Genomic DNA, 23,813 nt, shown 5'->3' on the forward strand with positions numbered 1-23,813 from the left:
TAAGCTCCCCGTGATGGTATAATTCTTTTCTATTATGGAGCCATTTTTGGATAAGTTTTTGGTTAAAGTGGAATATTAGCGAAGCCATAGTCGTGGGCTTATGAATAATTTGGTTTTATTCCATGGCTTCAGCGATGCTTTTAGTCATAAAAAGGCAAAAGTATTTTTTAGCAGGATTTTGAACAGCTCAGAATTTAAAGATGTAGTACATCAGTCAGAAGAGTCAGCTTCACAGGACCAAAAATACTTTAGTTCTTACTTATGAGAGAGGCTGATTTAATTCTTTGTGTAAAATTAGTTCAGAATGTCTTTCCCTTATTTCACATGCTGTCAGGGGAAATCATCGTCTAACACATTAAAGGAGCGAACAAACCGTTGACAAGGCACATCTCATTGTTTAGAGTGTCAGAATGGGCCATTTCTTCGGTGTAAGTAAGTTGCCAAAGACAAACTGTATAAAATGTGATAAAGAAGCAGAATAAAGAGACATGAAAGTATATATTAGTTGAGCATTTTTAAAGGCCTCTCAAATTTTTTGGTATATTTCTAGAAAGTAGAAGTCATCAAGCAGTTGTAAGTCAGGTGGCTCAGCATTGGGGCTAAATGCTCAGGAGTCTGAGTTACGCAGGGTTCAAGTACCAGGGAGTCCCTTCTGAATTACGTGACATTGGATGTGTTAGTCTCTCTAATCTTTGATTTCCTCAACTATAAAATGTGAAAATAAAATTACAGGACCTGTCATACTTAGGATCACTGTAAGCACTGGAGAATGAAACCTACTTACCAGTATCTGGCTATTTTATTTTTTTAATCAGACTTTTCATTGCTGTTCCCCCAAGACCCATCTAAACACCATATGGCACACCCCCCTCTAGAAACATGGAGCTCAGGGGACATCACATTTCTATTGAATAGGTGTTATTTTACATAGGGGGATAAGAATAAGGAAAATAGAAATGTCAGAATTGAGAAGAAAGGAAGATACATAATACAAACTCCTACTGCACAGAAGGAGTAAAAGACTAAGACCCTCCTCAGCTAGAACTTTTAGTTGGGGGCGGGGGGAGAAGACGAGCACATGGGATAGATAGGGAATTATAAAAGTATGAAGGAATAGAAATTCATGCGAGGGAAAATATCACTGGAGCTAGAACAGATGGCGGGGCTGGATCTTATCAAAGGACTTGGAACTGAACCTAGAAAGAAAGAGGCGGGCAACAGGGCAGTGCTGTAGGCTAAGGCTTGCTAGCAGGAGCCAAACTAGAGGCCAGGCTGACAATGTGTTTCTATGATCTCCTGAAGGGTCCAGCTGACTAGAGTATGGGGACAGCTTGAGTGAGTAACCAGGGATGACAGAAGGCCAGGCAAAGGATTTTGAACTGACATGTTAGAAAAAGATGGGAAGACTTTCAAATTTTTTTTTTTTAAGATTTTATTTATTTATTTGACAGAGAGATCACAAGTAGGTAGAGAGGCAGGCGGAGAGAGAGGAGGAAGCAGGCTCCCCGCCAAGCAGAGAGCCCGATGTGGGGCTCGATCCCAGGACCCCGGGACCATGACCTGAGCTGAAGGCAGAGGCTTTAACCCACTGAGCCACCCAAGTGCCCCAGTTTTTGTTTTTGTTTTTAAGAACTCTCTGACATGCACTGTGAGAGTATTAACATAGGTAAATCTGATTGCAGGAAGTAGAATAGGTTAAATCAGAACGGGTTAAATTACCATTGGAGTAATTCAGACAGCAGTAGTGAGGGTTTGGATCCCAAGGAGGAGCAAAGTACATGTGTCTGCTCCAGTTGCATGTTCCCGTTACCGCAGAGAGGCTGCCCTCCTCCTGACCTGGCTAACCCCACCTCTGCTTTGGCTCCCACCAGTCCCCATTCTCAGGAATGCCTCGCTTTTAATTATTCCTCCTCTCACATATATTTGAATACCTTATCCTTGCCTTTCTTTTTAAAGCTGCTCAGAACTTTCCCATTAAAAACAAAACGAACCCAAACCCCTCACCCAACCTCCTTTCCTCCAGCTCCCTCTCCATTGCTGTTCTCTTTACAGGCAGGGCCTTCACAAAGGTAGCCTACTTTTGCTTGCACCATTTCCATACCTTCCAACTCCACACCTCAACGCCACTGGCCCTGGGCTCTTGACACTTCCTGCCACTGGAATGGCTCTCGCTGAATCCAGTCCTCCTCTCACACAGCCTTTAAGCAGCATTTAACACCGTTGACCATTCCTGCTGTCCCACACGTGCTGTCTTGGTTTTGGCTTTCTTCCTTCATACTGGGCTAGTCCTCTGTCTCCTTGGTAGTCTCACCCTCCTCCTCCACCAGTCTTCTAAGGGTTGGCTTCCTCAAGGTGGGGTCAAGGGGTCCTCTCCTCTTCTCACTTTATGGTCAACTCATCAATAGCATCTGGGTTCTTATATCAGTTTTGATCTATTTAAGGTGTCTACCAAATTTTTATCTTCTCTAGTCTAGTCACTGAGATACAGATTCTGTATTTCAATCTAATTTTGAATGTTTCAGAGGCACTTCGAAGTCCACATACCCAAGAAGGGCCTCGTAGTCAACTTCATTTTCAATCTTTTTCAGTGCTTTCCCTCTCAGTGAATAGTATCCAGTCATGCCTTAGAGCCATCCCTGAGGCTCCCCATTAAATATCTCCATTTCCTAATTAACCCTCATCCACTCTGGCCTCTTTCCATTCTCTCGCTCCCCAGCCAGTGGGCTCTTATCAGAGTGCTCCTGTCTCTGGTAGGAGCATTGAAACTATTGACTGGCTGCTCAGGCTCCCATATTATAGCCAAAGTCATGACCATCATACAAGAGCCCCACTTGTTCTGGCCACTACTTTCCTGTGCCTCGTCTGCCACCAGGCTTCGCCAGCTCCTGGCACTCCAGCCATAGTTAGTTCTTCCTATTTACCATAGAACTTCTTGCTGTAGAGACTCTGCACATGTTCTCTCTGAATACTTTTTCTGAATACTTTTTTATTAGTATAAATACTAATATTTATTTTAGGAGTACCTGGGTGGCTTGGTTAAGTGTCTGCTTCTGGCTCAGGTCATGATCTCAGGGTCCTGGCATGGAGCCCCATGTCAGGTTCCCCACTCAGCGGGGAGTCTGTCTCTCCCTCTCCCACTGCCTCTCCCCTGCGCTCAGACACACGTGCATGCTCTTTCTGGTTCTCTCATTCTTGAATAAATAAAATCTTTAAGAGATTTATATATTTGAACGAGAGAGAGTAGGGGAAAGGAGTGGAGAGAGAGAATCTTTCAAGTAGACTTCCTGCTGACCACCTGACTCAGGGGTCAGTCCCATGAGAGCATGACCTGAACCAAAACCAAGAGTTGGACTCTAAACTGACTGAGCTACCCAGGTGCCCCTCTTTCCTCTTTTTACCAACTTAGCTTCTCCTCATCCCTCAAACTTCTACTCAGCAGTCCTCCATTCTCAAGGAAGCCTTTTTTAGCATCTTAGATTAAATTGACTCTTCCCAAAAGGCTCTTAGAGCACCAATTCTGTATGACTGTCGGATTACATGTCTCCCTCACTGGACAGAGCGCTCCACAAGAGCAGGGATGGGTTTGCTCATCACGTGTTCCGGAAGCCCTGGAGCAGCATAAATGCTCAACACATACTTGTCACCCATCAGTTAGACTATTTCAGAGAAATGTCGTGGGCTGAACAAGAGGATCACAGAAATGCCTCTAGCCTTCTAGGTGAGAGAAAATAGGATACTTCCATCTGCAGCTGGGTAGGAGATAATGGTGAGGAGTCCTGAGTCCACTCTAGATCCACCCTCCTGGGGCCTCTGCCAACGTTGTAGTGAGTCATGCTGCAGGACCGGGACTAAAATACCTCCCTTGCTTGTACCTTCAGACCTTGGAATTCTCACCAATTTAACATCTTGCCTGCAGTTTTTAGTCCTCTTGTCCACCTCTTGAAATTCTCTCCTGTATTGCTTTTTCCCATATTTTCTACATTTTTTTTTTCTTATCCCACTGCAAACATCTTGGCACCTCTTCCCATTCATTTGCTCCATCGGCAAACTCATTCCAATATTCAGCTTTGATCTGGCATGCACCCCTCTCATGGCTCCCATAAAGTCTGAACTTACTGGTGTTTCTTAAGAGGCACTCGCCAGCATCTCAAGTCTCATCTCCTGCCACCGCCCCATATGTCCCCTGCACTCGTTACATCAAACCATTTTTTCTTTTCTGCTTCTGTGCCTTTGCCTCAGCTGCCAAACTCCACTTTCCACCCCCACCTCCTTTACCTACCAACCATTCCCCATCGCACGCAGGGGAGTGTCTGCTGCTTCAAAGCAAGGATTCAGTCACTTCCAGCCCATTCAGACATCCCTTTTCCCAGTCAGCGTGTCCTTTCATGGTAGGGCGCGTCAGTGCCTGGTGGGTAGCAGACCTGGAATATTTGGAAAACTGAAAGGACGGCTCTTTTACCTTTAATGATACATTGAAATACTAATCAGAATGCCAAAGAACAATTATGGTAAACTAGACTATCCCTGGATAAGCATTCCCTCTTGAAATCGAACCTGCTGATGGTCGAAAAGTAAAATGTCCAAACGTTTATTTATGTAAATGGCCTCCATCCACCCTGAGTGTATTTGTTCTCTCTCCCACAGTTACATTTCCTTGACTTACCCTCCTAAAATGGATGTCTAGTCCTGACATGGTAGTAAAATGTTGTCCCACACTTTAAGATGACAGCTTCGCCCTGAAAACTTTGAGATACTTTCTTTCTTGAGGTGATTTTTTTTTTTTTAAGATTTACAAGAGGAGTTTCTTATACACCAGTCAAAATGTATGTGTTCTGAAGCTGCACATTACAGTGCTTTTTCGTGAGCTGTTATGAAAGCCAAGCTTCAGGGCAAAGCAAGGAAGCACTAGAGGAAAGGCTGTTTTATGCATTTCCAGCTGCAGAAAGTAGTAGCACTTCATGTGGGAGTGCTGTATTCATTCTAGAATTTCTCCCCTAGAGGGATAATAGGACATTGCTTTTTCAGCTTTCAAAGGGTATTACAAACATTCTCTCCCAACACAAATACCACATTTGACCTCATTCTTCTTTCACTCAGTAAAATGTTTTCCTTAGTGTCATAAAAATTATTAATGGTTGTGTTGGTGACATAATTTCCAATAAAGTTTTCAGGAAGATTTGGAAATCATTTCATGCTTTCACCGGCATTGCCGGATGTGAGGGAGAATTAGGAATTAAACTGTCTGCTTTTGGCAGGTATTAGATTATGAAGTGCATTGTTGTACCGGGAACGAAAATCAAAGGATAGGACTGAATAAACACTTGTCCTGGGTTTAAGAAAAAGTGTTAACAGTGTCATTCCCCAAGGACTGGTGCCTGGATTGCTCTTTTGAAATATTTTAAAGATGATCTAGGAAAGAGAGTGAAGAGATTCCTAGCTCTTCTAGGTAAAAAAGTAGACTTGATTGGCATAAAGCAAAAGAAGGTTCCAGAACATCATGTGAGTGGGCAGAAGAGGAGCAGATGGGACCTCATTTTCAATCAATTCAGCTTTTAAGTAGTTCCTCATTTCTCCACCTGATGAAATGCCATAATTGTTCTTTTGAAGGGTCCATTCAGCTGGGTTAATTTCTTATTTCTTATCCTGCTAAGCTATTTGGTTTTTAAATGTGTATTTCCTCTCTCCATGTGCATATATCATATGTATGCATACATAAATTATTCATGTGCTAAAAAATCTTCACAGATTTTATTTTATAATCTTCCTCTCCTTGCTTTGCTTTCATTTTCCTCTCCTCTTTAATACCTTATTTTTAGACAGGTCATTTTGTAGGAATAATGCAGTAGAATATTTATTGTAAAATACCAACAATCTTATTAAAATATTTTGCATAACTTACCACATGCTATTTTTAGAATGAAAATGCCTCTTAGGAGCTTTCTTTTTAAAACTCAGTAATTGCTTAGCTCCCAAACAGAGAGAGTTAAAAATCTACCCACCTTTTACGATTTCTAAGAGGTATTATAATCTGCCTTTTAGTACCCATGGGAGCTGGAGCTTTTAAATGGCATTGGTGCGCCTTGTATTTATAGCCTAGTCTTGACGTCGGTGCCCTTACCACTGAAATGCTAGCATAGACTTTGACAACTATAGCTTCATCACCTTTTGAAACATACTACAAAATGATTTATTGGCCATTGCTTCATAATCATGTTTGATTCTTAAAATTCAGTTCAAATCAGTTAAGGATTTAATATTAAATATTCATAATAAATATTTTTTATGCCTGTGCAGTATATCTATGACTCAGTTCATGAGCTAAAGCATGCATTTTTCATAAGGTTTCTGGAAAATAAAAATTATTTGGATTGCAGAAATATGTTTAAATTTCATGTTTCATAGACTTGGTTAGTTGTGTGTGATATTAACTTCGATCCGGGCCATTAAGCAGTAGTACAAATAAAAGTTTTTTTGTAAAGGGATAACCAATTTGTTACTTTACTATTGTAGATATTAACCTACATTTTGGTCCTTTACTTGCTTATTTCTTTTAGTTTATTCCCCCTTGAGTATTATCTGATACTTTCCTGACCTGATTTAGAATCTCTATCTTATTACTGTTTTAAAACAAGCCCCAAATTTAGCAGGAAACCATTTGCAAGATGAATTGGCTTAGAGGACTGAGATGAACACCAGCACATATACTTTCTCGTGTTTAAATAAAGTACTCATTTTCCATGAAGTAACAAATTTCACTTGCAGACACGATTTATCCAAATCTGAAGAAGAGAAGAAACTAAAAAAAGGATTATTCGAGTTTTGGATTGGTAGGGAAAGCAATGTTGTTAGCAGAGAAAATAATGTTTTTAGTTATTTCATTTGCATTCTCAAAATGCTAGCTTAAATCAAGCCAAGCAGTGAGATAAGACAGGGGCTCCAAAGTCCGTTTATATTCCAGCAACATAATAAGAGATGACCCGCAGCTAGGTGGTCTCCACTTAGTTGTCTGTGAAGAAACATGTGCTGAGTACCTGCCCTCCACCTGCCCCCCACTCCCAGCCACTCTGTAGGGACACACAGACACACACTGTCTTCAGAGAGCCCTTAGTCTGACTGGGGAGAAGCATGTACAGAGATACTAGGGCAATTCAGGAAGAGCAGTATCAGAAATATTCATGGGACTGTGGGGGAATATACCCAGAGCCAATTGCTGAGTTTAGAACTGCTCGCTTGAACTACTGGTGCTTCATGGTAATTTCACATTTACAAAATAGAACATTGGAGATAATGGTATTAATACAGAGAAGGATTTTGCATGAAATCTCCCTGTTTTCAATTATAGTTTTAACTTTGCTGTTGAAAATTGAGAAAATGTTGATTACTGAGGAGTTTGTAGTTTTTAGTCTGATACCTTTAAAAATGCAATGTATTGATATGGTTTTTGAAAAAGTATCTATTGTGGGAGGGGGACGCCTGGGTGGCTCATTTGGTTTAAGTATCTGCCTTCCACTCAGGTTCTGATCTTGGGGTCCTGGGATTGAGCCCTCTGTCGGGCTCTCTGGTCAGCGGTGAGGCTACTTATGCCTCTCCTTCTGCCCCTCTCCCTGGCTTGTTCTCACTCTCTTTCTCTCTCTTGAATAAATAATAAATTCTTCAAAAGAATAGATTTTATGATTTTTTTTTTTTTTTTTTTTAGATTTTACTTGACAGAGACACAAGTGAGAGAGGGAACACAAGCAGGGGAGTGAGAGAGGGAGAAGCAGGCTTCCTGCAGAGTAGAGAACCCGAATGGGGCTCGATCCCAGGATGCTGGAATCATGACCTGAGCCGAAGGCAGCCACTTAACAACTGAGCCACGCAGGTGCCCCTAAATTTTATAACTTTAACCAATTCAGACATTTACTTTGGTTGAACTAAATTTTGTTTTGAATTTTGAAAAGAGCCCAAGACTTAAAATTTGCCATATCTAGATATTCTGTAGTTGACCATGATTATTCAAGATGTGCAGAGATCTGAAGAAAATTGTCAGTGCAGATGGATACTTCTCTTAAGGATACCCTATGATATGCATGAAGATCCAAATCTACAAAAACTGACTAGTTGCACAATTATGGGATTTGTTGGGAGACTCTTTTATAATGGAAATATTTCTTCTGTTAACATGATTAAATGTTCACAATGTAATATAGCTAACTTTTTAGGAAGACACCTATTAATTTCAAGTGGTATTCACCATAGTACTGGATAGATCTGTATTAAATACTGTGTTTTGCTTGTTTGGTTAAGGAGAGGTGGCATTTAATTGACTCAGAATACCCCCATATGAACCTAGTAAAATCTTTCCAGTGGGTAGTTAATACTACAGCACTAACTTACACATTTGTAACTATGGTTGCCATAGTGTATCATAAGTTTTAAAAGAAAATAAAAGGACCAGGCATTAGCTATTATGTAATAGGCATCTCTCCACAGTCCAGTGTCAGTGTTGTAGTCCCTAGAAGAAGTCTGGCTCAATCTGGCTTAGTGTGACTAGCGGCCACCCTGCCGAAGTCCAATTTCTAGTACTAGAAGTGCTGACCCAGATTTCTTTTGGTGGGGCACTTATTGTGATGCCAACCATGCTGTTTTCTCCATTCTGTTACCTTTTGGTTTATAACCTGGCCTGGGGGGTCAAGGGGGAAAAGAAGAATTGAAATCCCTGCAGTGGGAGTTTATTTCTTTTCTCTTCTTTTTTTTCTTTCTTTTCTCTCTTTTTTTTTAAGATTTTATTTATTCATTTCACACACACACACACACACAGAGGCAGGCAGAGGGAGAAGCAGACTCCCTGCTAAACAGTGAGTCTGATGTGGGACTCGATCTCATGACCTTAGCCAAAGGTGGATGCTTAACGAACTGAGCCACCCAGGCGTCCCATGGCAGTCTATTTCTTTCAGAAGATAATTCTTCTATCAGAATGTAATACTGATAAGGCACACCCTTCTTCATTTTCAGTTCTGCCCTAGTTGCTAACAGAGGCCTGGCCGTGGGTCTTCAGTCGCTTTCTAGTTCATGAGTCTTTACTGGTAGTTGGGATAGGTCTCTCTCCTTAAGGGAGACCATCTTAGATATTAAAGGACTGATAAGGTCTCTGTTTAATCCTGGGTTTTTCCATTTTCTGCTCTACTTAAACAAAGAAAAGTCACTTGACCCCTGCCCCTCCTCTCATGACCAGCAGAGGCCATTGACACCCCCCTCCCCCATGCAGTCCCTATCAGTCCTCTGAAAGGAGCTGGAGTGAATGGTCTTCAGTCAGCACAAAATGCCAGCACGGACGGGTTAGCTGAGAATCCAGCTCTAGCTAAGCAGAGAGAAACAAGGGTACCGAGGGTGGAGCACCCACTTTCCCACCCACCTTCTGCCACAGGTGGCACACCCAGTTTCTTCTGGGGCCTCCTTGTTTAAACTATCTCTCTCCGTGATCTTTGTTCCTGTTGCTCACTCACCTAGGAGCAGAAGAAAGTGGAGCTAGAAAAAACCTGCTGGTGTCATTCTTCTAATTAAAGGTGTTCCTTGGGGCGTCTGGGTGGCTCGGTTGGTTAAGGCTTGGACTCATAATTTTGACTCAGGTCATGATCTTGGGGTCATGGGATCGAGCCCCCATAGGGCTCCATGCTTAACAGACTGTTTTTGAGATTCTCTCCTCCCTCTTCCTCTGCCCCTCCACCCCCAAAATAAATAAAATCTTTTTTTTTTTTTTAAGGTGTTTCTTATCGAGAGGGTTTTTAAATCATGGTATTAAATTTGACTTATGTTTTTAAGTTCTGTGGCTCATGTCGCATGATAACCAAATAGTGTGAATATTGTTAGCCGTGGCCATTTTCTAAAACTAAATTGTAATTTCTGCAGAAATCATTGACTTTAGGAGCTCATGGTTAAGAGCTTAAGTTTTCTAGGTTCACCTATAATTTCAAATATAGACAAGCCTCTATCTAAAGACTATTTTTCTAAATCCTTTTGTATTCCTGTCGTTTCTACCAAGGCATGATCATCTGGGAATATACCATACTTAAGTAGAATCTAAGGGTGAAGGGGGAGCTTTGTAAGATAGAAAGTGAATAGTCTGACCTGATTTCTGATCATACCATATTTCCATCTGCTGGTAAGTGATTCTGCTTTCCAGTATATTTCCACCTTTATGAACATGGTGATCTTAAGCAGTTATCTACCAATTGTCTTTTCCATTTCTAGTCAACAGTGATTCATTGACTCTTGACTGCAGAGTAAATCAGCTGGTGCTTATGAAGATATTATAGTACCAGTGAGTCACAAAGGCATCTCCTGATTCTCATTCACTCTCAGGATGGAGTGTGTAGTTTTCCTTCTCAGGGGAGTTGAGTATTCTACGGCTTTGTAGCCATTCTTTGAATCTCGTAACATTAAGATTTGACGTGATTAATTTTAATTGACTTGAGGTTAGACAGTTCTTATATTTGGTTTTGCTTTCAGATTTAATGCCATACAGGCTTTGAGAAGTGAGCAAATTCAGTTTTTCTGGTGACTAGTATAGCATTATTAAGAGTACACTACTGTGGAGAGAGTATGAAGTTATATCCTGTTCTCTTGCCAGTTTTGTAAAGTATTGCCCAATGTACTATCTGATCCAAGCCCCTCTTCCCATTCCCAGTCCATATTCTCCATTCTCTCTTTTCCTTTTCTTCTCTCATAACCAAAGCAGAAATTTTAGGGGTCATTCATTTATTCAGTAAATATTTATGGAGGAATTAGCACCAGGATAAACATGGGGAATGCAGTGGTTCATATGATAGACATGGCACCTACTTTTTCACAGAACTGACATTCTGGTGCAGGGGTTGGGAGGGGTGGTAGTCACAGATCCATCCTGTTGTCTGTCTTTGTGAAGAGTTTTATTGGAACACAACCTTACCCATTCATTTACATATTATTGGTGGCTGCTTTTGCACTATAATGGCAGACTTGAATGATTGCAATGGAGACCCTGTGGTGTGCAGGGCCTAAAATATTTACCCTTGACCTTTACGGATAAAGCTAACCAACGCTTTTTTCTAGGGGTATGGTGAAAAAAGAGTTTAAACTCTCCTTGTTAAAGAATATAAATGGGGGCACCTGGGTGGCTCAGTGGGTTAAGCCTCTGCCTTCGGCTCAGGTCATGATCTCAGGGTCCTGGGATCGAGCCCCGCATCGGGCTCTCTGCTCAGCAGGGAGCCTGCTTCCTCCTCTCTCTGCCTGCTTATGATCTCTGTCTGTCAAATAAATAAATAAAATCTTTAAAAAAAGAATATAAATGCTCCTGAGGGAAGTGGACCAGCGGTGGAATATTGTAAGCAGGGAATGTAACGTGTTCATATTTGAATTTTAGAAAAGTCACTATGAAAAGACTCAATCTCAAAAAACAAACTGAGGATTGCTGGGGGGGGTGCGGGGGGACAGGAGAGGGTGGTGGGGATATGGACATTGGGGAGGGTATATGCTATGATGAGTGCTGTGAAATGTGTAAACCTGGCGATTCACAGACCTGTACCCCTGGGGATAAAAAAAAAAGAAAAGAAAAGTCACTATGGTTGCTATGTAGAAAAAACAATGAAAGCAAGAGTACATGCATGCATTAGAAGGAGAAGCACTCAGTGTAGTGGTTAAGAGCATGGACTCTTTTTAATAAATGTCCAGTTAGCCAACATATAGTACATCATTAGTTTTTGATGTAGTGTTCAATGATTCATTAGTTGTGTATAACACCCAGTAAGAGCACGGGCTCTTCTTTTTTTTTTTTTAAGGATTGTATTTGTTTATTTAACTGACAGAGATCACAAGTAGGCAGAGAGGCAGGCAGAGAGAAAGAGGGGAAAGCAGGATCCTCGATGAGCAGAGAGCCCAATGTGGGGCTGATCCCAGGACCCTGGGATCATGACCTGAGCCAAAGGCAGACGCTTAATCCACTGAGCCATCTGGGTGCCCCAAGAGCATGCACTCTTGAGCCAGTATGCCGATATGCAAATTTTGGCCCTACCGTGTACTGATTCTGATGTTGAATAACTTTCTGTCAGATATTCTACTGATAAAACAGGAACGGTAATCACAGACCCTAACTCTTGGCAAAATACATAAATAAATCGATATATACAAAGCACTTAGAACATAATATTTACAGTCATTACTATTATCACTATTGTAGTAATCCTGTTAAGGGGTGAGGGTGGTCTGAACTGTGGGGCAGTGGTGGAAGTGGTCAAATTCAGGCACTACAAAGTCAATAGAATTGACAGGTATCAGGGATTGATTGGACATCAGTAGGCAAGATCAAAGAGAACAAGAAGTTGAGGAAGAAATGCAGGTGTTGGATTTGATCAGTGGAGTAGATGGTGGTTCCTGTCCCCAAAGCCGAGAAAGACCATAATCAAAACAGGTTTGTGATGTGAGGTAAATAGAAGTTCAGTTTGGGGTATCTTAAGTTTGGGTACTAGGTTGATATAAGTAGAAGTCTAACATGGGACTAGATTAATATCTATGTAGATGTAAGATCGATTGATAAAGATTGATATAAGCAGAAATTTGGGAAGAAGCCAACAGTAAGGATTAGAGGAGTGTGATGGGCTAAGGAGAGGGATGTAGGATTGGTTGATGTAAGTCTGGTCATAATGCTTCGAAAAAAAGGAAATAACCCAGAATGAAGCTGGACTGATAGGTGGATGTCTAAGAGAACTATGAGGAACACCAGCAGGGGAAGATCAGACAAAGAACCCTTAAGTCAAGAAAAGATCTAATTTGGAGGAAGATAAGCATGAAGTTTAAACCCATTAAATATTCTCTTATTGAGGCGGGTGAATTTGAAAAATATTTAAATTTGCAAGTTTTGCATTTGCATAGGCCAATCTAAACCATAGGGTGTATTTCACAGTGTGGGTCTTTCATGTACTACAATTTCATGTACCGCCATATTCCATTCTCTTCCAGTATACACCATGCCGTTTACGGAATTTTAGGCAACGGTAGAGTGGTTGCTGTGGTTACAGATGCTGACATCTGATGACCTATTCGTTCTGCTTTTCTGTGTTTGATGTTTCCTCCCCCCCCCCCTTTTTCTTTTTCTTTTTTTAACCTCCCCAGTTACACATTCACTGGAGGCTTGATGTGAAATATTGAAGTGGGGGAGATGGTCTTCTTTATGTGTTATACTTGGTTCAGCATCAATATCTTAGGTCCAGTATCTTAGAGTTTTAAGATTTTTCTGTTTTAATTTGCCTATACCACTGCCACAACAATTTTCTTTTAGAAAGAGCTGGGAGATAAGTTGGAGCACCGTATACTTTTTCCATCCTCCGAGGCAGTAGGGCTCACAGGTTAGGCTCCAGCTAAGTCCTTGCTACTGAGATGTGTGATGATAGAAGCCTGATCCAGAAGCCTTATCTCCCTTATCACACATGCCTGAAGAAAGGTATCGCATTTATATAATCAGGCTGAGTGTTGCATTTTAAATTTGGTTTTGTGTTATAGGAGGAAAATTATGGAAAAACTTCAAAGTGGACCAAAAAGATTATTAGGTATACTCTCTGGCTTGGCTTCTAGGTTATCTTGCCCTTTATTTGACAGTGGCTAGAAACAGCAGAATACTGAGACAATGTGAAAGATGCTCGTCCATTGAAATGGAAATTGTATACAGTGAGTGCAGTGGGTTATTGCCTTGTAGGTATTGACCAACATTACCAGTCGTGCATCTGTTTATAAACCCTCTGCAGTATCATTGATGTTTAGATATTTGTTCTTTGGATTCACCTTCGAACCACTTGTAACATCGTACCGGTTTCCTTTTTAAATAACGAGTTAATTAAAATCTGTGTCCCATGCTAAAAACAATTGTTTTGTTACCTACACACGTGTTTTTATATGTGCATATAACATCTCTAGAAAGATTCCCAAAGTGCTGCCTGTGATGGCCTCTGTAGGAGAGGAAGCCAGAAAACGTGCTTTTCATTAGATGCTCTTTTGGGTCCTTGGAATATTCTATCATATGCTTATATTACCTAAACAAATAAATTTTTAAAATTCCTTTTTGAACTCCCCCAAATCAATCCTTAGCTAGCCCTTACCAAAACTTCAAGTAAATTCACATTTAAATTAACTGGCTGGGTGATGGACCCTGGGGACGGTATGTGTTGTGGGGAGCGCTTTGTACTATATAAGACTGGTGAATTATAGACCTGTACCCCTGAACCAAATAATATATTATATGTTAATAAAGATAAAGATTTTAATACTAAAAATAAATTAATGAACTGGCTTTCTAAAGAGATCTTTCTCAATAAACTCCCAGCAGAGAGCAACCTACATCTCAGTGTCATACCTAGCACTGCACTTCTGTACTCTTTAAAATCAAGTTTTAAACTTTCCTCTTCAAGATAGCTCTAACACTGTAGCCACATTTTGGTCCGATAGCCCTAATTCTATTATGAATCTATGAAGGGCTCCGATAGTCTCAGTGTGGAGGGGAGCGGCATACCCTTTCGCCTATTTTGCAGTTTGAAGTTCACCTTGCTTCTTCCCCAGCTGTGCATATTCAATAATCCTCTTGTCTAATTATAGCCAGCAGCTCTTCCTCTGAGCTAAAGGTTCTCAAGCTTGGATGCATATTAAAATCGCTTGGGGGAGCTTTTAAAAATGGGAATGCCCAGACCAATTAAATCACAAAGTCTGGGGGTGGGACACAGACATCAGTATTTCTTAAAGTCACTGAGGTGATGCTAATATTGGAAAACACTGTCCTGTGCAATGAATGGTACTGATTTAGCAAAAACTTCACATAGAATACCTCAGCAGCAAAAGCACTCAGGATTTCTGACTGAAAGATCTGTGCAGGTGGTGAGGAAGGTCCACACGGACACGGGAGATGGCCCTTCCAGAATACCCATATGCACCAAATCTGTTTTAACTTAGGCTACCTCTGGAATGGGGCAGACTAGGTATTTGGTGTGGTTTAAAAGCCTGAAGTGACTTGGTCATTCTTTAGCATTTTGTTTTTGTTTGCTTTAAAAAAAAATAGTTCTGAATTAAGCTAATCTCTCACTGAGTAGAAAATACAGACTGTTGAGTGCATTTCCCCTTTTCCTCTGCCGTGAGAGGCATGAAGCCAGCCTCGTGGTGGGTGACATCTAATACCACTGGCACCATATGGCTGCATTCCTGACAAATACTTATATTTATCACACACCAGACGTCTGGGAAAACCACATACTGTACATGACCTATTAAATGTCTGTTTTTGTCAAAGCTCCTCGAACCCCATTGCTTTCACCCATAACAGTGTACTTTAGTAAGAGGTCTTTGATGGGAGAGTTAGTTTTAGAAGGGAAGAGGTTAAAGAACATGTATCCATTCATTTATTTTGGAATGGTAAGGCGGAAAGATTGTATTTCTTGGGATGTCCTCCCCTTGCCCAAAAGATGTCTTTTTAATGGGAAGTCCTGATGAATAGCCTGCTTCTGTTTAACATTTTAAATCATTATATTGTTGCCTCAGCCTTTTATTAAACATGAAAATTCGTATCATAAACTCTGCTGTGATTGCCTTCATGCACTCATTGTATATCCCCCTCCCTTTTGTATAGGAAGACAGAGATGTCAATAACCCCATGCCTAACCGAGGAGGCAATGGATTAGCTCCTGGGGATGACAGATTCAAACCTGTGGTACCATGGCCTCATGTTGAAGGAGTAGAAGTGGACTTAGAGTCTATTAGAAGAAAAAACAAGGCGAAAAATGAACAAGAGCGCCATGCTGGAGGAGATAAGCAGAAAGACATAATGCAGAGGCAGTATCTCACATTTAAGCCTCAGACATTCACCTACCGAGATCCTGTGCTACGTCCAGGGATCCTCGGTAACTTTGAACCCAAAGAACCTGAGCCTCATGGAGTGGTTGGTGGCCCCGGAGAGAACGCCAAGCCATTGGTTTTGGGACCAGAATTCAAACATGCAGTTCAAGCCAGCATTAAAGAGTTTGGATTTAACATGGTGGCAAGTGACATGATCTCGCTGGACCGCAGCGTCAATGACTTGCGACAAGAAGAGTAAGCACACATCCTCTTCTTTCTAAAATTGGGGCAGCTATTGTTCTGATAGATATTTAGTTAGATTGTTAGACTGGAGAAAATATCTTTGCCTTTATTCCAAGGAAATAAAAGGCTCTTCGGTCTGCAAAATGGCCAGAAGGAGGAGATCGCTCCATTTATGCTGTTAGATTAAAGGTATGACCTATAAAATTCTGGGGGTTTTACATCAGTGCTCCTCACTTGTGGTCCCTGGACTGGCACCAGTGTGTGAATTTTTTGTTACCAGTCCACAGTGAAAACGTGAATTTGTGCCAGAGTGTAAACCAACCAGTAAATAATTTGTTTAGGACAAATGACAATCTTTTAATAACAAAACTTTCTCGATGCATTGATTTTCATTATGGATCAAGCCCCTTGTCTTGTTGGAATAATAACAAATAGTAACGCTATTCTAGCTATCTCCTGTAATTACCTAGATGTTGATGTTTCCCTTAATTTTTTTTCTTAGTCCTGCACATGGAAATCAGAACTCTGGGTCTAATGCAAAAGGAGTCCTCAGCAGATAAAACTATGGCCTAAACTTCCAAATTATTTTCATGTAGTTTGATTTAAAATAAAGGATCAAAGGATCCCCAACTCCTAACTTGATAGACAGTGGTTACTGATTAAACTCAAAGCTTTTCTCTTTCAGTTTATTTAATAACCTGTTCTGCTTCTGTAGTATCTAAATAGCCTCTGTTAACATGGTACAAATTTAATTCTGTACGACTAGAAAACTCTCAAAATGTATTCTGATGATGGATTGCTAATGTAATCTTTGTCCTAAAAGGTTAACACATTTATGCTCACACACAGAGACCCCATTGCAGTGTTCCTTATGACCGTTAAGGAAGATTCTTTACTTAATATAGTGCTACTCAATAGACTTTTTTCCTTTTTAAATTTTTGTTTAAATTATAGTTAAGTTAACATACAGTGCAGTATTCGTTTCAGGAGTAGAATTCAGGGATTCGTCACTTCCATACAACACCCAGTGCCCATCACAAGTGCCCTCCTTAATCCCCATCCCCCATCTAGCCCATCCCCCCCCACTTCCCCTCCAGTGGCCCTCAGTTCTTTATAGTTGAGAGTCTCACATGGTTTGTCTCTCTCTTTATCTTTTCCCCATCCCATATGTTCATCTGTTTTGTTTCTTAAATTTCGAGACTTTGGACATTCATCTATTAATTGGTAAGAGTGAGAGGGGGTGAATGAAATATGCAAAGAAAGCAGAGGAATAGAAGTACAGAACCATGACGGTGAGAGGAGTTAGAGCATCTCAAGGGACAGTGAAGGAGGAATCCTGGAGCAATTGATTCTAAGTCAAAGTAGAGGCTTGCCTGGTCACAAGGTTGCCAGATTTAGCAAATAAAAACAGAGGACACTCGATTAGATTTGAATTTCAGATGAATAATGAAGAACATTAAGTATAAATATATCCCAAATGGTGTATGGAACATATTTATACTTTAGAAAATAGTTGTTTCTCTGAAACCTGAACATAACCGGGTGTCCCTTACCCCTCCAGTCAGGGGCGGAGGGTGGTGGTTATGGAGCTAGAACTGCCACGTGAGTATCCTTTAAGACCCATATGAGGCTCTGCAGTCCCTTATCTGGAGTGTGTCCTGGTTATCTAAAATACAGCACTTAAACATACTGTTTATCTCTGTGACAGAAGGTTCTCTGAGAACCTATCAATGGCATTCTCATCACTGAGAAGGGAAGGGGAGAGTAACATGGATTGACTTCCCACTACATGCCAGGACTTACTACAGGTTCTCTTACTTAAATTCTTACAACCAAACCTTGACAGTTTTTACCTGTATAGGTAGTCTGAAGCTTGGAGCTCTGACTTCTGTGTGTTTGCCCAGCAAAATGGCAGAGTTGTGGTTCAAGCCAGGGTGGTTTGGTGTGAAAGCCCTATCTTTCCACCATATGTCATTACCTCAAGGTAGGTCTTGCCCAGGTGACGTGCCTCCGTGCCATGTTACAGTCTGTGGGTGAGCTTAGTGTAGAAACGGAGGTTTTTAGCACTTGGGCAATTTGTAAAAGATCATTAATAACACCAATATAAATCTGGCTCACTTTTCGACATAAGAAATAGGCTAAAAAGCGAAATGACCTACAAGACAGAGAAGTACACGCCTGTCTGTCTCCCTCTCCTTCACCCCACACATCCATTCTGTCTGCAGGCCTCTAGTTTCTGCCACCAAAACACGTCTCCAATTACTTCGGAGACGAGTTCTTTCATTCCCACTGCCACCACCCAAGTCCAGGCCACCATCATCTCTCTTGAAATCCTGCAAGAATCTCCTTCATGGTTTCTCCATTTCAGCTTCTGCCTCCTACCTTTTCCCACAGAAGCCAGTATGGTGTCTGAACCACACAGCTCTAGCTTATCTACAACGATTCTTTGCCTTCCCAGTGTACTTAAATAAAATCCAAACTCCTAAGTGGCAGCCGCAACCCTTCCTTGTCTTGACAACCTCCTCTTGTTACTGTGCTCTGGCTCAGAGTGCTCTAGCTGGGCTGGCCTTCCCGGTCTCTTTGCCTGTGCTCTTCCCTCCTCTGTGAATACTGTGACTGGCTCCTCCCCATTCTTTAGGTCTTAGTAGAAGTTCTCTAACCATGCTGTCTAATTTGGTAATACCCTGCTTTATTTTTAATACTGCTCTCCGGCCATTTCATTCATAGTGCATATCCAATTTTTTTTTTTTTTAAGATTTTTTTATTTATTTATTTGACAGAGAGGGATCACAAGTAGGCAGAGAGGCAGGCAGAGAGAGAGGAAGGGAAGCAGGCCCCCTGCTGAGCAGAGAGCCCGATGTGGGACTCGATCCCAGGACCCTGAGATCATGACCTGAGCCGAAGGCAGCGGCTTAACCCACTGAGCCACCCAGGCGCCCATGCATATCCAATTTTATAATTTATCAAATTTATATAGGCATTGGTTTATTTAGTTGTTTATTGACCATCTTTCTTACTGCATGATAAAGTCCCAGGAGCAAGGAGTTTGCCTGCTTTCTTCACCAGCTACTTCCAATAGCTGACAGGCAGTTGGTAAATATCTGTTGAGAGAATGAGTGAATGAATGGAATCTGCTAGGATTCAAACCTTGACTTCATTACCAGATGTGAGATCTTTGATCAGTTACTTATACTCTGTTACCTAATCCTTAAAATTAGTCTAACAATACTTATCTCCATGGATTGGCATTGGAATTAAATGATATAATAGGCTAAAAGTCTTCTGTCACAGGCCTGGTGGCACTCAAGTGTTCTTGAATTTTAATAATAATAATAATAATTATTATATATTATTATCATTATTATAAATATATCATTATTATTATATCATATACAATATATTATACTTATAATATATAATATATGTATAATATATTATATGATGTAATAATAAATTATTATATCATATTATATCATTATTATAAATATATATTATCTATTATACATATATTATACATATACATATATAAGTATAATATATATGATATAATAATAATAATTATTATTATTATTATTTTTGCGGCACTTTCTTCAGGTCATATACCCTCTTGTCAAAATTTTCATGTTTTCAGTTCTGTTTAACTTTGAGGCCCTCTGTTGCTTTTTGGAAGATGTAAATGTCACACACTCCCTTATCTTCATCATCTTGCTTCTACTTGTTACCTTCCATGATGGCAACGCCTTCCCCTCTTTTGTGGTAAGTTTTTTAGACATACTGATTATTGCCACCTAAACCTCCAGTCTCTCTGAGTACTCTATGCTCTCATATAACTTCCTTCCCTCCCTCGTCTCTCCCTTGTCCTTTCTTTCTGGGCTTCCTCCTTGCATCCCTCTTTCCCCCCATCTTTCCTCTCCCTTCCTTCCTTCTTCCGTGCCACACATAGGCTGATCACTTCCTGTGTTCTTTTCTCTTGCATAAGTACTTAGAAATTGGATATTGCATGTTTCTATGTATCATTCCTTTAAGTACATCGTCCTCAGTCAAACAGAAGGACCCAAGGCTATCTTAGCAAATGCTCCTAAGCCCCTCTTTAAACTTCTATGCTGGTGAGAAAACTCTCTCTTTTATGCTTCAAAGTACTTAAACATTATAAACCCCAGAAGCTTTTTTTTGTTTTTGAGAGAGAGAGAGAGCATGCAAGCAAGCTTGTCGGGGGAGAAGAGAGAGAGAGAGATTCTTAACCAGGTATCAAGCCCAGTGCGGGGCCCAGGCAGATCTTGATCTCATGACCCCGAGACCATGACCTGAGCCAAAAATCAAGAGTTGGATGCTGCGCCACCCAGGTAGTCCCCCCAATTTTTTCTAAACTGAATCCAGATCACCCCCCCGCTGGCAAGATTTGATTTATTTTAGAGAGAGCGCGCACTCGAGCAGAGCAGGGAGGGCGATAGAGGGAATCTCCAGTAGACTCCGTGCAGAGTGGAGAGCCCAACATTGGCTCGGTCCTGTCATGACCTGAGCCAAAACCAAGAGTCACTTGACTGACTGAACCACCCAGGTGCCCCAGATCCAGATTACTTTTTAAACTTGATTCTTTCTCATACTTAAAAAAAGAGAGAAAGAGATAGGCTTCATTCCTCTTTGAACACTGAAAATTCAATGTAGAAAAATAATTTCTAAGTAGAGTTATTCATAAATTAGGATGTGGATCGTCTTAAGAATTTAATGTAAAATTAAAAGGCCAGCAATAAATAAAACATCCCTAATTTTTTACATATTATCCAATATGCAAATTAGCACTTTTCTCCTTTTCTGGCAAATATATTGAAAACAAACCTGCATCCATATCACACATTCAGCCTCCCTCATGCTCATCCCACATGGAGAATATGCTACATAGAGCCCACCAGAGACTGACTTGGTGTTGCTGACTTTCTGCAGCTTTGGACTATAGGCCTTCTCAGCCCTGTTCTCTTGCATCCATCAGACATTTATTCATTTTTTTTTTAAAGATTTCATTTATTTCAGAGAGAGATAGAGAGGTAGAGAGACCACGAGCAGGGGGCAGCAGGGAGAGGGAGAAGCAGCCTCCCCGCTGAGCACACAGCCTGCTGTGGGGCTTGATCCCAGGACCCCGGGATCATGATCTGAGCCAAGGGCAGCCACTTAGCCAACTGAGCCACCTAGGCGCCCCTCCATCAGACATTTAAATGAGCCAGCTGTCAAGCTTAGAAACGGTCTTTGGGGCTATTTGTCCAGCTGTGACATCTGACACTGTGCTTAACTTGTTTGTTCTTGTGGCTGTTCCGTCGTCTTTTCAGATGACTGTTCTCTACCTTAGAAGCAAGACAGAACTGCCCAGCTGCCAACGTGACTCATACTTATGTATGTTACAGCTTTGAATTACATGCACTGGCTGAGTAATTTACTGGCTGTTGATTGCTTGTTAAGAGTGAGTAACTGTATTTTGAGTGAACTGGAGGCCTACTTCTTTTTTAGAAACTTGATCCAAGAATGACTTCACCTGCCTTCACACAAATATCCTATGAAAAACACAGTGGTTTTTTTGACAGTTCAACAGTTATTGAGTATCTCCAATAAGCACTGCACTGTGCTAACCCATTGGTTGACAAGACATAGTCCCTGCCTTTAGACAGCTCCCCATCTGCCTCTGGGGGAAGGGAAAGAAATCCATAATGTAAGAGTCCTAGAAAAGGGGTGAGCCAAATGATGTGGTTCAGAGCGGGGAGGGGTACTTGACAGGAGTCGGAACAAGATGGAGGGAGGGGGAACACCAGGGCTGAAGTCTGGAAGTTGGGTAGGGTCTCCCCAGGAAGAGTTCCAGGTTTAGAAGACTTCAAGACAGCCAGTGACTAGGAAAAAAAACAAGTGGTGTAATATATACTTGGGTCAGGAAATAGGTATAGAGATACTTGTAGGATAAGTAGCTTCACATTTGGGAAACTGTAGGGTCACGCACAAAGTCATGGGTTGGTGGTCAGGAAAGACCCACCAAAGGTTACACAGAGAATCTTAGGAATATCAGATGGGTAAAGTTGTTGAGAATGGATTACGGGGTGGAGACCAGTTGGAGGGTTCGGAGCTCTAGACCAGGAGCTTCAGTGAAGGGTATAGAATCAGAAAAAGGAGACTCTGTAAGAGAACAGAAATCAGTAGGCCTTGGCAGCTTGATGGAGTGGAAGGAGGAATCAAAGAGAAACCCAGTTCTTGGACAGGCAGCAGCACGAAGAATGGCGCCTTAGCAGGGAAACGTGGTTGGAGTGGAGCAGGCTACTCTGCCCAAACGTCAGTGGCCTGAACCACTTTTCTCCCAGATGTAGGTGAATTCCTGCAGAGCCCAGCAGGATGGGGAGGCCACGTGTGGGAAAAGGTGGCATGGTCTGTTTGTGAATATGTTAGATTTCCTTCAATTAAAGCTCCAGATTTTATTTCCCCTGCTGGGAACTAACTGCCGATGCAAATACATGGAAATTATTCTTGCCCTTTTTCTGCCCAAGAAGACAGACAATCAGAGGTATATAATCCAAGCTATTTTGTTTCAAACAAATGAATTAAATATTTTGACTGGTTGAGCAAATTCATCTGCTTCTAATATTTAACCTTTCCTCCTACCTACGTACCAATTGCATTCTTATTTTGTAGAGAGCTATCTTTGTTGCATTTACAAAGTGAAATAATAGATGTTAAAGTGCTCCAAAAATTCTAAGAGCTATGCAAATGTTAATATGATTAATTGTTAATAACTTCCTTAAGCTTGTCTATGGGAAATTGAAGGTTTTGTTGGTATTTTTTTTTATAAGAAATTTTCACTTATACTCATGCCTATATACTAGACAGTTCTCTTCTTACCTGATACCAAAATATTCATGTTTATACTCTTATTGAAGGTGAATTGTGATCATGAGATTTTTTTTTTCTATTTGTGTTAAAGGCTTTCTTTAATACATTTGTTTGGAATATAGTGCTATAATTTATAGAACATACCATTTTCAAAGCATTTATTTTGTTGAAATGGTATAGGGTTCCTTTTAAATCTCAGTTTCTACCAATGACCCATAGTTTTCAGTTAGAGCTACCTAAAACTCTGAGCCGGACATCAGAAGTTAAAACAAATTATTAGAATGTATAAACCCGATCTACACATACATGAATCATGTACGTGCGTATGGATTTCAACACGATGTCCCAATTTCTGTTAGAATATATGGCAGACCCCATCCAAACTGCACCGTTCACAGCTACCAACACCTGGTCATTTTCTCTCATGAATGGCCCAAGTTGTGTCTCATTTTTCAAACTACAGTTTGGGAACCCTAGGTCTGATCTGCAGGAAACACATTTGAAATTGGTTTCAGATGACCCATGATGGACATATTGCTTCTTTTTTGTCTTCAAAGGTATTACTTTCTAACTGGCTTGAAAATTTTTCTCTTAGAAGCCACTTTCTGTGAGTTCAGACGTTTTCCAGACTAAAAATAGCATTCTAACACTTGGTTTCTCTTTTTCCTTTTCCTCGAAACCCACATACACACACGTGCACACACACGAGCATGAGCACACACACACACGGGCACACACATGAGCACACACACAGGTGCACACTTCGCACGTTGGTGTTTTCTCAATGCAGTGCACAGCTGATTCTTATTTAAGGTCCTGGCTGACAACTGGAGATGTTATTTAGCCAAAGTGGAATTATTACAGATTGGGGGTAAGTTAGGTCA

General features: G+C 41.0%; 1 protein-coding gene across 2 annotated transcripts in view; it reads left to right on the forward strand.

The window, feature by feature from the left end:
• GALNT7 (polypeptide N-acetylgalactosaminyltransferase 7) overlaps positions 1–23,813 on the forward strand; it is a 143,030-nt gene that overhangs the window by 59,400 nt on the left and 59,817 nt on the right. For both annotated transcript variants that reach the window (XM_032332221.1, XM_032332220.1), the window contains exon 2: positions 15,620–16,080. In XM_032332221.1, the coding sequence (XP_032188112.1) occupies positions 15,620–16,080 (461 nt within the window). The remainder of the gene's footprint in view (positions 1–15,619; positions 16,081–23,813) is intronic.

Source organism: Mustela erminea, chromosome 2 (assembly GCF_009829155.1).
Source record: "Mustela erminea isolate mMusErm1 chromosome 2, mMusErm1.Pri, whole genome shotgun sequence".
NCBI lineage: Eukaryota > Metazoa > Chordata > Mammalia > Carnivora > Mustelidae > Mustela > Mustela erminea.